This window comes from Mytilus galloprovincialis, chromosome 10 (genome assembly GCF_965363235.1).
Source record: "Mytilus galloprovincialis chromosome 10, xbMytGall1.hap1.1, whole genome shotgun sequence".
Lineage (NCBI taxonomy): Eukaryota > Metazoa > Mollusca > Bivalvia > Mytilida > Mytilidae > Mytilus > Mytilus galloprovincialis.
Window position 1 is genome coordinate 49,990,901 of NC_134847.1, and position 13,617 is coordinate 50,004,517.

Consider the following 13,617-nt stretch of genomic DNA (forward strand, 5'->3'; position numbering starts at 1 on the left):
AATGATTTGATTTATGGTGTTTAAACGCCACTTTTAAGCATTCGGGCTATTTCGTGATGGTTAGTTTTTATTGGTGGAGGAAGCCAGAGTGCCCGTAGAAAACCACCGACCTTCGATAGGAAAACTGACAATCCTAGTCAATTAAGATTGGAGTCGAGTGCACCCACACGAGCGGAGTTCGAACTCACAACCTAAGTGTTGACTGGCTAGTGATTACAGTAGTAACTACTTAGACCACTTGGTGTATCATAATGACATCGAACACTAGTGACATAGATAGAGTAAAGAATATCCAAGTTTACAAGCCTGTCGATCAAGTAATAAATATACTTAGAATCATTCACATACCTTTTTTCAACTGTAAGCCTTATCATTTGATTAATATATAATTCAATTTAAATAAACATGTCCAACCAGTAAAAGTTTAGTCCACTTCTACTCAATTCAGTGAATTTATGTAACTCCAATTACAAAAACTCAAAATCACAATCATTCCTACCAAAAAGCAAAAAATTCATTAACACACGCTCCTTGAATTGTTGCTCCTAAGTTCTAATAAACAATTTGAGAGTCAAAAGCAATTGCACTTTTCGGGAAAATGACTCAATCATATTTTTAAAATTTATTTAACATAAATAAAGGGAATAAATCAAACTAAAGTATAGGATGAAAAACAAATCAATCATAAGTATCACAGACAATTTAATAAATAGCTTTATCATTACATACATTTTCATATTATCATCCATAGAAAATAATATTTTAGAACGGTTGTATACAAAAATAATAAAAAGTCGTTGTTTCTTCAAGTAAACATAATCTTCGTCAATCTAAATGTCTAGGTATCCGCTACAGAGTTCATTACATCATTCATAAAATAAAAAGATATACATGTAGTAGTTCGACTTTAACGTGCAGCTCACGCAATTGTTACGATGCTTCCTTTCCAATAGTTTGCAATGGAGTCGATGTTTAGATTTAGAATTTAACAGATCATAGAAATATTCTGTATATTGTACATATTACGTTTTCATGAAACTGTTTCAATGAAATTGAAATATAAGTATTAAATAAGCGAGCACACTAACTGTATTCAGTGACTCTTAGGTACATTATTTCCATAACTACCATTATACATTAAACTCCTATAGATAAACGGAACTACTTTCATTCTATAACCTATCGGATGTCGCTAAGGTTGGGAAGTATTCTGTGTAACTGTTTCTTGCTGATTATTACTTTTAAAGCACCTAAAGATTTTGGTACATTCTTTTGTAAAGTCTCGACGTTTCCAGGCATAGATAATCGGATTTATTATACTGTTTAATAGGCCAAGAAACACTAACCAGTTCATAACGGTATATTCTGTCATCGTGATTTGATCAATTCCGATTCCTTTCCGGAATTGAAACGACGTAAATGGCAGCCAACAAAACGAAAATGCCAACGTTACGATACCTGTAACTTTTGCACTCCGCACATCACGATCCATGGTCTTAGATTTCGCAGTTTGTTGATTGTTCATAGAACCACCACTCACTGGTGCGACTCTAGAATAAAACCGCCAAGCCGCTTTTAGTATCAAAATATACATTACAAAGGTTATCATGCTGAAACTATACATAATAAGTGACGATGCCAAGTAGAAACCCCTACGAAATAAAAATAAGTATTCACATGGAAAACCAGGGCTCCAAACGTGCAAACCCCAGAATGGGAGGACAACAAAAAATAAACAGAATATCCATGGAAACAGAGACAAAATAATTGTTGCATTCGTTGTTAAAACTTTTGCGTACTGATGCGGATGACATACTGCAATGTATCTGTCTAACACTGCGAACAAGACTGTCAATTGGGATACCAGTGTCGTGTAACTGATTAGCAGGTATCGCAGAAAACAAACTGTCATGTTATTTGAGATACTTGGATACATGAAATAAAATATTTGTATTCCTGCTACTATTCCAGTCAACATGTCTGCAACTGCTAAATTAACCACAAACTTGTTTGTATTGGTTTTAAGTTTAAGTTTACTGATGAATATAAATATTACAAGACTGTTTCCAAAAAGAGCAGTAACGAATACTAGTTGTTGCAAAACAATAAAAACTATTAAAATAACAGGAAAACCAGTGCTCTGGTCCAGTGTTGAGTTAGACATGGTAACAAGAGTCATTCATGGAAACGTCGATGTAAAAATCCAGAATAGTTATCAATACTATGTCTGCATAGGGTCACCAATGAAGTTTAAATTGCTGGAAGCTGTTCAGATTTTCCTTTATAAGCATTTTGAATGATTTTAACTATTACCAAAAGTCGTCAGAATTAACAAAGATCGGAATCTGATATCTTCTTGATAAGTATCTACAATGAAAAATAACTATAATTAGAAATATATGTATACTCTAGCAAAGTAAAAGACACATAGGAATACTAAGTTTGCTACTCCAATAGGCAACATAACAGACTATTTTGGCTGTTCCATTCAGAAATATTTTTAAGTTAAATTCTTGTACACGCTCTATAATTTTTATAAAGAGGAAATTTGTAAGTCACAAGGCAAGTTATGATATAAATGTTCAAATTATACATCAGTTTTACGATGTAATGAAATATCATCGTCATGCAATACTTAACTCAAATAACAGCAGACAGATTTTGCTGTTTTATTTTATTTACACGATTATAGATTTATTGTTTTGTTTTGTACTTTGGAGGACGTAATGATATCTATAATAAATTGTATTAAATTTGTTTACATACAGGGGGTTTACATATAAGGAGTTAAAATGAACACAATACTACATAGATTGCATGCATTCGAAACATTCTTCCGATTTTATCATCAACAGGAACAATCAAAGCCAATATTTTGAAAGTTAAGGAAGCATCAGTTCAAACCGAAACTCGCAAAGAGCAATATGAGCATATGGAACATAAAGCTCTTAGCAAAATTCATACCGGGTCACCTTTGTCAACTTATGTCTTTTTTTTTAAATTTTAAAACAGTATTTGTTATGAATCATTCCAGTACCAATATACTACTGGAGTGCTTGACTCCCTCAGTGACTATTATCCTCCTTAAATGGTATTCTCCACGTCCTTAAAATTGGATGATAATACTATATTAATGTTTTTGCATAAAATGGATTTTACATTATGAATTTGTAAACAAATCGATTTAAGCAGATATGTCGAGATATATCGCGGGAGACGACTTTCCCACCAGTTTAGACTGATGATTCTTTTGTAGAAGTGTAGTCTAGTGTACACAGATTGAAGACTGGCATGCATGTTGTCTAAATAACTGAACATTACATTTATTTTAGTGTTTTTATGATTTTAAGAACTTCTTACTCCATATATTAATTAAAAATTTTTGAAGCTGAAAAAAACACATTGATTATTACATGAAAAATCAATTAACATCAATCTGTTAAAAAAGCGAAGACTTATATTTCAACGTTTAAAACAGTATTCGTTATGAATCATTCTTGTACCAAAATACAAATGGAGTGCTTAATACCCTCCGCGACTAATTGCCACCATAAAAGATATCTTCCATGTCCTTTAAAAGGGATGATAATACTATATTAATTTTTTTGCAGAAACTAGATTTTACATTATGAATTTGTTAACAATTCGATTTGAGCAGGGATGTCGAGATATCTCGCGGGAGACGTTTTTCCCACCAGTTTAGACTACTGATTCTTTTGTAGAAGTGTAGTCTAGAGTACACAGATTGAAGACTGGCATGCATGTTGTCTAAACAACTGAACATCAGATGTCAAAATCACTCAACAAACATTCCGATTTAAAAAAGCAAATTTGAGAAATATAGTATCTCATTCGATTTTACCAACGGTTTTGTACAACTAATAAAGAATTACAATTAAATTGAATAAACTAATTAAATTTAGTTAATTTATATTATTACATAATAGTTATCAAAGTTACCAGGCTTATAATTTGATATCCCAAACACGCGTTTCGTCTTCAAAAGACTTATTAGTGACTCTTTGATCACAGTAGGAAAAAAGCCAAACACGTATAAAGTCGAAGTGCATTGATGACCCTAAATTACAAAAAGGTGTGCCAAATACGGCTTAGGTCATCTATGTCTGGGATAAGAACATCTATAGTTTTTAGAATAATTCATACTCTTGAAAACAAACATGCAGGACATGAAAACGAAATCCCGAAAACAAAGAAATTTGAATGAGTTGAGTTGCCCTGTATAAATTTTAGTGTCTTTATGATTTTAAGAACTCACTCACTCCATATATTCATTTAAATTTTCTGAAGCTGAAAATATCATCTCGATTATAACATGAAACATCAATTTACATAAATCTGTTAAAAAAAGTAATGACTATTATTTCAACCCTTACTGAATACACTAATCAAGCATTATACAATTAAATATGTCGGAATAACTTTATTTATGATGAACATTAACCATAAAATGCCTCCCGTAAGGGACAGCGCAGCAAATAGTATATAATTGGTGCATTATCATGATTATAGCTTTTGATTATATACATTTTCGTTCATATAGTGGGATTTCTTCAGGAACTGTGCTCACTAAAGTCTTCTCGCTGAAGTATCTCTTTGAATGTTAAGTGATTTTCGGCATTTTCTATTAGAGATGCAATCGATAGATTTAAAAAGAGAGACTAAAATTACTAAGTCATAACTATAAAAATTAAATATGTAAAATACAACATAGAAACTAAAACAGGAACCCAACCAAAAACCGGGGAAAAACTGAAAATCTTTGGAAGGGTAGTCTGATCCTGTTTCACATGTTGCAACCGTTTATTTTTACATCCACTTTCATTCCTATGCCCTGCTATACTTTATAACAGTGGGGCACGTAATACTATAAACCAATAATTATTGCCTGCAATTAATAAAACATTAAACAAAAATGCTAGTTTTATTATTACGATTTTAGAAAAAGCTTAAATATAGATATATATTTGATATCTGTTGTCGTTTTTGCGTTCCTTAAGTAGTCCCATTTTACGCGATGATAAAACCCGAGCAGTAATTTCCTAATTTACAGTAATCGAATTAAAAACCTGAGAAAAAATTGTTAAAAATAATTGAGTAGCTTTATGAACTAAAGTTTTGTTAACATCAAACATAGTGGCAATGAAGGATAACATCATTACTAAGATAAAGATGTATTCTGCCACTTTATGCAACAAGTTGCTTCATTCGTCAGTTAGTTATTTTCGCGCTGTATCGAGGATACAATATACTTAATCAAACTGTTAATTTATTCACTGGTATTTCCGAGTAAGTTTAATTCGTGTGCTCTGAATTTATGGTAGACATCATTTGTCTTGATGTTTGATTACTACTTTTGTCTCCTTTTTGTGTTCTAACCCTTCACATGTTATCTCTTGTAGTTGGGAAGTTGTAGTCTGTACAATAGCTTATCTAGATCAAGAACATAGCTTCAGAAGCTTCAATTTTGTAAAAGCCTATTATTTTTCCTTGATGCGTATCATTGAGCAGGTACCAATCGACTACGAAATATTTGACTAGATTAATTAGTATATAAAAGGACATATTGACAAAACAAAACGGTAGTATGCGCCTTTTCATGTTCATCTAGATTTTTTGTTCAAACCTTTAAAGTTGCAAACATATGTGGACTACGTGTACATGCTGAATTTAAAAGCAGATATTTAAGGTGACCTAATTCAAATAAGATATCTAAAATTTGGCTTCATATGTTACAAATGATAAGGCACTAAAATTATTTTCTCGTGTTTGTCAATTGCTTGTTGTTGATACTTTATATATATCTGAATACCCTACTGTAACACAAAAAACACCACCTTTAAACATCGAATAAACCACGATTAATAGAAACTATATATGAAAAGATTCGACCAAGACAACTAAATGTAGAACTTCCAGGTAAATGAATAAATAGTACCAGGATTATAATTCAGTACGCCAGACGCGCGTTTCTTCTAAATAAGACTCATCAGTGACGCTCATATCAAAATATTTATAAAGCCAAACAAGTACAAAGTTGAAGAGCATTGAGGATCCAAAATTCCAAAAAGTTGTGCCAAATACGGCTAAGGTAATCTATGCCTGGGATAAGAAAATCCTTAGTTTTTCGAAAATTGTCAAGTTTTGTAAACAGGAAATTTATGAAAATGACCACATTATTGATATTCATGTCAACACCGAAATGTTGACTACTGGGCTGGTGATGCCCTCGGGGACGAAACGTCCACCAGCAGTGGCATCGACCCAGTGGTGTAAATAGTTATCAAAGGTACAAGGATTATAATTTAGTACGCCAGACGCGCGTTTCGTCTACATAAGACTCATCAGTGACGCTCGTATCCACATATTTATAAAGCCAAACAAGTACAAAGTTGAAGAGCATAGAGGATCCAAAATTCCAAAAAGTTGTGCCAAATACGGGAAAGTAATCTAAGGCTGGGATAAGAAAATCCTTAGTTTTTCAAAAAATGTAAAGTTTTGTAAACAGGAAATTTGTAGAAATGACCACATTATTGATATTCATGTCAACACCGAAATGTTGACTACTGGGCTGGTGAAAACCTCGGGGACGAAACGTCCACCAGCAGTGGCATCGACCCAGAGATGTAAATAGTTATCAAAGGTACCAGGATTATAATTAAGTACGCCAGACGCGCGTTTAGTCTACATAAGACTCATCAGTGACGCCTATATCAAAATATTTATAAAGCCAAACAAGTACAAAGTTGAAGAGCATTGAGGATCCAAAATTCCAAAAAGTTGTGCCAAATACGGCTAAGGTAATCTATGCCTAGGATAAGAAAATCCTTAGTTTTTCGAAAAATTTAAAGTTTTGTAAAAATTTAACAATATGACAATCCCTTCGATGAAACTTATCTGATTAAAGTAAAGATCAAAGCATTGGTTACAATGATCTAAAAACTCGCTCTATTATACTTTCTGTCTTAATGACATTTCAAGATCTTCTAGTTCAGTCGGATTCAAAAGTATGGATGCACCAGAAATTTCATTTGCCGATGTGATAATTCTCAGAACAGAAATTAAAAAAGTGATGTAATACTTTTGCAAGTAGTTTTTTGACACACAATATGCTTTTATTAGCTCCCGACGAAACATGCTAAATAACAAATGTTAAACTAAAGTTATATCAATATCTTTAATTGTATATAAGTTGAGATTGAATGAATCATCCCTTTTAAAAAAGATTCTTGTTAATTAATGGGTCAAGTGATTGTCAATATACTACATTCAAATTTACGACAATTTTAATATTTATACACGGATTGAGTTCACACTAACGTTTAAAGAGGAGAACTGCAACACACAAATATCTTTGATTTCGATATCGTTATCTGTCTTGGTGAAGTATTTAGTTTACGACTGTGATGAAAATGTACAATTTCATTTAAGGGCATACGATACAGTTTTAATCCCATATTGAAATTTTGCTGCCAATTTGAATATCGGCTATTTTTTGCCTGATTGAATCCAATATGTAATAAAAAATAAACCTTCATTATACTTTTTTTTCAACTGTTTTGATTTTTTTTTATAAAATTGGCCTGGTTAAAAGCGGACCGAGGAGTAAACTTCACAATTATCTGTGATGTAAATCGTATTTTAAACTTTACAATTTTCTTAATGATTAACATGTGTATACATGTATTTGCGCAATAGTTGTTAGAATGCGGACATCATTTAGAGTATTAATATCCAACCAATAAATACTAGAATATAAAATAATGAATTATATCCATTAGATATATAGTAAAATACAAAATCCGTTATAAAATATAGAATATTGAATTACATCTAAACAACTGTTCAAGTGTAAATGGTGTAGGCTTACCTGGATTGTATAGTTTGCAAACACATCAAATAGTTATGCTTTGAATTTAGTTTTGTTTTGAAAATATATACCTATACACATGCATACATTTGTACTTAAAGTCTTCTGTCCAATCAAATATCCCGATTCCCTGCAGAAATAAGGTAGATTCATCTGAAAATACTAATTTATTTAGTTTTAAATAGATCAATACTTCTCTTTATTTTGCTTATTATGCACAAGAGATGTTATCATCTGCTAAATTAGATAATTTGCATTTATTTATTACCATGACAACTCAAACAAAGGGGGCTTTTAAATGTCTTTTTATGACAAAAGCATACCTTTTGGTGAATCAAAAATTTGTAATTAAAATGATAATTGGCAATTCGAAATGTTCATGACGTCATTGAAATTAATATTGCAACATTCATATGATTTTTACTCAAGGCATTGCTTTATTAGTCACAAAATAGGATTTTTGAATTTTATTTTGCTTTGAAAGTTACTTTGTCATAATGTCGTAAAGACTCACTATAAAATACATATACTGCTACGTTACCAATTATATGATAGCAATTTTCTTTTCTGTAAATTTTAAACAAGTATTTATATGACAATATTACCTGGCACTGCACTAGAGAGATTAATGTTAAAATGCAGTATCGTTTTGAATATGAAATTTAAGCATGCAGTTAATATAAAACAATACTCATCATAGATACCAGGATAAAAAAAATCGATTTTCCATACAATTCGTTTCTGATAAACTGTTATTTCAAATATGTAATAAAAGCTATAACATACGTACAAATTGTTGTTTTCTAATAATATATATAATCGTCCCTTTGGTTGATATAGTATTACGTTTTACTTTGTTATTTTTCGTGGATTTCCTGTTTTCAAATTGACCTTTGAGTTTAGTGTTTTTGTTATACTTCTTTTGTGATATGCTTTAAGGAATTCAACATTATTTTCAAATCATATTGCTATTATTGCTAGATCTTTCAAAATTTACAGTGAATGAATATAACTAATTACTTTGTAATTGTGAGAACAGGATTTCTTAAGTTATTTGTGTGTCATAATACCAATGTTACAAACACCAATATATACCATATAACTATATTATTAACCCTGGAGAAGAGAAGATGACAGGTCTACTGTCTGTTTGCTATTCAAATAAATCAATATTTCTAGGAAATGAAACCCAGAACTTTCTGTGATTATGTTAATAAGGACTTACACAACTCTGGTAGGGTTCATAAATCTGTCAAAACTTTTCGGAATTGTCTGTCGGAAAGGCTCTTCAAATTCGTACTTTATTATGACTCATTAACTTTTTTTATTCGAGCGTAACTTAGGATTTTTAAAGAATTGTGTTTCAAATTTAGTATGCGTAACGAGTAAATATGCATGTGTTATTGAAGTGTATAGTCGTGTATATAGGATAAGGTATACTTTCACATTCTATTTCCTTGTATTAACCGGGTGCATGTATTGTTTATTATTTGTCTGCCTCATGAGTGTTCAGATTGGATCTAAAAGTCCAAAGTTCATATTGATTTTGTTTGTATTTATTCAATTAAATTTATTGTTTTTTTTCTATTATTATTGGAAATATTGTCATTAATTCCTGATTGAAAATAAACTCGTCAACAGGTTTTTAATTAGGTACGCCAGACATGCGTTTCAACTACTAAAGACGCATCTGAATCAAAAAGTTAAATATGCCAAATAAAGTAAGAATTTGAGAACCAAAATTATCCGAAAGGTTTCTTACAAATACAGCTACGGTAATGGATACTTTAATTTGTATTATTATATTTGTGTGTGCGTTTCTCTGTGATGAATGTTATTGCGTGTGTTTGTACGGTTTTTCTGTCACGTATTGTTATAATTTTAGCTACATTTTTTATCATTGTCATAAAGCGGGGGTGGGTGGACGGGGGCATTCAACTAGGTTCAACCCTCAATTTTTACTTAAAATATCCTATAACAAGTCAGGAATATTGTTATCCAATAGTTCGTTTCTATGCATGTTAGCGTTTGTTTTGTTGCACTTCAGTAGTGTTCCTGTTGTTCCTTTGTTTTCGTCTTATAGTTGATGTGTATCCCTCGATTAATGTTTATATCCCGGATATGTGTGTCTCATTCGATTTATGACTGTTGAACGCAAGTATAATACTGTTGCCTGTATTTACTCTATAACTTGATATAGAATTAGATTGATATCTAGGCTTAATAAATTTCTCTTCAGGACTAGAATAGTTATTTTTTCAATAAACATTCAAATTAACTCGCTTCAAACCGTAAGTAAAATGTATGTAATTTATTGCACATGTAAACAGGTGCCACTGTTAAACAAATTCGTTTTGGCAATTATAGGCAAGACAAATATTGTATTGTGAAAATACCCTTACAGTGGTGAAATGAACGAAATTTAAATGTTTAAAAAAAATGAAACATTCTATATAGCTAGAACTGTCAAACATTCCAACTGAATGTTCTTATATTATGTATACTATAGATATAGTTTACCCAGTCTTAGATTTCAAAACAAATATTAAATTGAATTATCGAAAAATGTGCATGTCTTATCTACAATTCATTTTATGACATTAGTAATACATGACATTTAACTTTACATTGATTGATAGAGTTTGATTATATAAGTTTCTATGGATTTCCTCTTTTTTGAATTTACCTTGGAGTTCAGTCCTTTTTATACTTGATTAAAATACAGCTGAAATAAACCAATGGGATTTTCAAACACATGAGTCAAAAATAAGACTGACAACACCATGGCAAAAAAAAAGAAGAAAAAAGCCAAAATATAAACAAGCCAAGATTCCCAAAGATTAGATTAAATTACAAATATTATAAATTATAATCCTGGTACCTTTGATAACTATTGACTCTTTTGAAACTTGACATGCATGTATACTCTTTGCACAGTCTGTATGTTTCAATATGTGTTAAAGATATGAAAGTTAAGGATTTGGCCAAAATTTTAGGAATTTTTGGTCCTCATACTCTTCATCTTCGTACTTTATTTGGCATTTTCAACTTTTTTTCGATTCGAGAGTCACTAGTTAGTGTTTTGTAGACGGAACTCGCATTTGGGGCACATATAAAGTTTCAATCCGGGTACCTATCAAGAGTTTATCTACTCTTCAACTTCGTAATTGATTTTGCCTTTTTGAATTTTTTTCTTATTTAAGCGTCATGGAAATTATTTTGTAGATAAACAGCGTCTAGCGTACAAAATTGAAGGCCCGTATCGATAATGAATTTACATTGGTATACTACTGTAACTGTTGCCTTTATTTATTGTCATTAAGCTTGGTGTTTGGTTGTGCTGTAGACAATATAATGCCAATATTCCTATGGCACAGCTGACATTTAAAGTAAAGGTTTTAAAATAATTCATGTAATATCAGTCAAATCTTGAATATAAGATTAAAAAGAAACTAGAATACTGATATGTTAAATTAAAAAAAAACAAAAAAACAAACAAACAATAAGGCCTAAAGTTATCAAATTCTGAATATAGGCTCCGATGTGCTAGTTTTTAAAATTCTATATTTGAAAAAAACTGAAAAAGAATCTTGGTTTAATTGTAGTGAGTCACCCTTTTTCTAAGAGGCAATACCTAATTAATGGTTCCATATTTAGTTTTAATATGTTATGTACGTATCAAACTGTTAATAACTAGTTATGCTATTTAAACATCAAATTTATAACGATATTGAGTTTTTCCAATTGAAATGAAATTGATGAAGCCGCTAATAATTTACAATCGATGAAAATCTAATATCATTTAGTTTTCTAGGAATAAAACAAAACAAATCAGTTAAAAAGAAGAGACCTGTTTACATGTAAGTAGGCATTATTGAGCAATATTTACCGTATTTCACAATTTCTTTAAGGATGTATTCTTCTGACGTTTCAGTCTCGTTGAAATCTCGTTCTGAAATTATTTCCAAAACATGTGATACAAGTGGAAAATATCAATGAATTTTTAAAATGTTATAAACGAACATAACTCTGTGAAGAAATTTCGTATTTTCAATGAACAGTTTTTGAGTAACCGAGTTTTCAAATTTTACGACCAATCAAGTCAGTCTTTTTAGCCAAAATTTTGAGAAAATGGGTGGGGGTGCAAAAAAAAAATCAATTTGCAAAAATTATGTACATCCCAAATCAATTTTGTCTTTTCAAATATATGTATTTTTTCAATCATTTATTCAAAAAAGTTGAAATGATGTACATTTTGTTTTTAAAACTTAGAAAAATTATAAATTTATAAAATTGACAGCATGGTAAATTTGACACAAAAAACATCACAATATGATAAAACTTTCTTATATTAACACCTACCTTTAGTTTTTTCAAAGTTAAATTTATTCAGATTGGTCCACTTCATCTTTATAGAAAGTATGAAAAAAGTCTAATTGTGGAACTATGACTTTTTTTCACAATAATAGGGCCAGAATAGGTTGATGAAAAATTGGAAAATCATGAAAATTTGGTACTTTCAAAGGGCCGTAGCAAAACAAGAAGTGCACCACCATATGAAATGTTCTTCACCAATTATTTTTTTACAGTCATATAAACCCAAAAATCAGGTTAAGAAAAAAAGTTTAATTCTAGAAATGTTTGGCTCCTCAGAGGTGTACATCCTTAAAGTCATTTTTTATTTCTATATTTTCTTACGTTTCTTCGTATTTATATATTCCTGGCTTCAAAATACTCATGATGAAGGTATATCTAGACAAGTGCTTCTGACACATGGTTTTTATGAATTAACAACGCAGTTATTACTAATTTTCATAATGCATGTATATAAAGTTTAGATTTGATGACAAACAATTCTCATACTTTTTACAAATACTACGAAACTAATTCTAAATTATAACCCTAGTAATTTTGATAACTATCAAAAATATATACTTACAGATTAAAAAGTTGAAAAGTCGTACCACTGAGTACACTTTAAGATTTCAAAAAGAGTACAGGAGTGTCCTTTTTTAATAATCAGATTTCATGATAATTCTAGTTTGGACCATGGTTGGTCAGGTATTTGTCCATGTTTTAAGTACATTAATTGATTTTTTACTGATTCTACGTCTTTAAGTTCAGAGACAACATTGCACATTTAAAGTACAACTTTCCCTTCCCCTCCCTTTTTTCATGTATATTTGACCCGGAGTGAAATGTGCGCTTTAATTCTTTGTTCGTGTATAGTCGATAGCAAACCGTTCATCAAATATTCCAAAACGACATGACATTATTTGTTCCTGTCCTGCAACATCTAAAACATCCTTTCAGCCATTTTTTCAATACATTAAATAGTTGACTTGATCATGTAATTCAAACCGGGTATACATCCTCGAAGACTCGACTCTCTTACCTGACTCAGCTCTAGCCCTTCTTTGAAATCTGAGACTTTGAAATTACATCTCGGACTGCAACCACTGTCGTTCAAACCGAAATAACTTTATCTCTACCATAGACTAGATAATGGCTGAAATTAAAATGCATGTCCATGGGTGTTACGGAAAGAATGGTATAAAGAGGCACACATATACTTCCGTTGTTGATTCTAAATCTGACATTGATAACCCTAGTATTTAAATCCTAATCTGACATTGATAACCCTAGTATTTAAATCCTAAACTAATTCTTCCAAAAATGAGAGAAAAAAAAACCGCCAATAACAGTTTATTTGCTATCAATATCAGCAA

At 30.9% G+C, this 13,617-nt stretch overlaps 1 protein-coding gene across 2 annotated transcripts; it reads right to left on the minus strand.

The window, feature by feature from the left end:
• Positions 1-864: 864 nt before the first annotated feature.
• LOC143049216 (kappa-type opioid receptor-like) lies at positions 865-13,416 on the minus strand. Of its 2 annotated transcripts, none has more exons than XM_076222927.1 (2): positions 13,284-13,415; positions 865-2,367 (listed from the first exon to the last, which is right to left on the minus strand). In XM_076222927.1, exon 2 carries the CDS (start codon positions 2,177-2,179, stop codon positions 1,193-1,195), a length of 987 nt encoding a protein of 328 aa, XP_076079042.1. In that variant the 5' UTR covers positions 2,180-2,367; positions 13,284-13,415; the 3' UTR covers positions 865-1,192. The 2 variants fall into 2 exon arrangements, 1 of the variants encoding a protein (XP_076079042.1); XR_012970130.1 differs by lacking the exon at positions 865-2,367 and adding an exon at positions 11,777-11,840 and having other exon boundaries at positions 13,284-13,416.
• Between the last annotated feature and the right edge of the window lie 201 nt (positions 13,417-13,617).

Bases quoted from the DNA above. Each gene is read 5' to 3' on its own strand.
- LOC143049216 (XM_076222927.1), bottom strand. From the start codon at position 2,179: ATGACTCTTGTTACCATGTCTAACTCAACACTGGACCAGAGCACTGGT.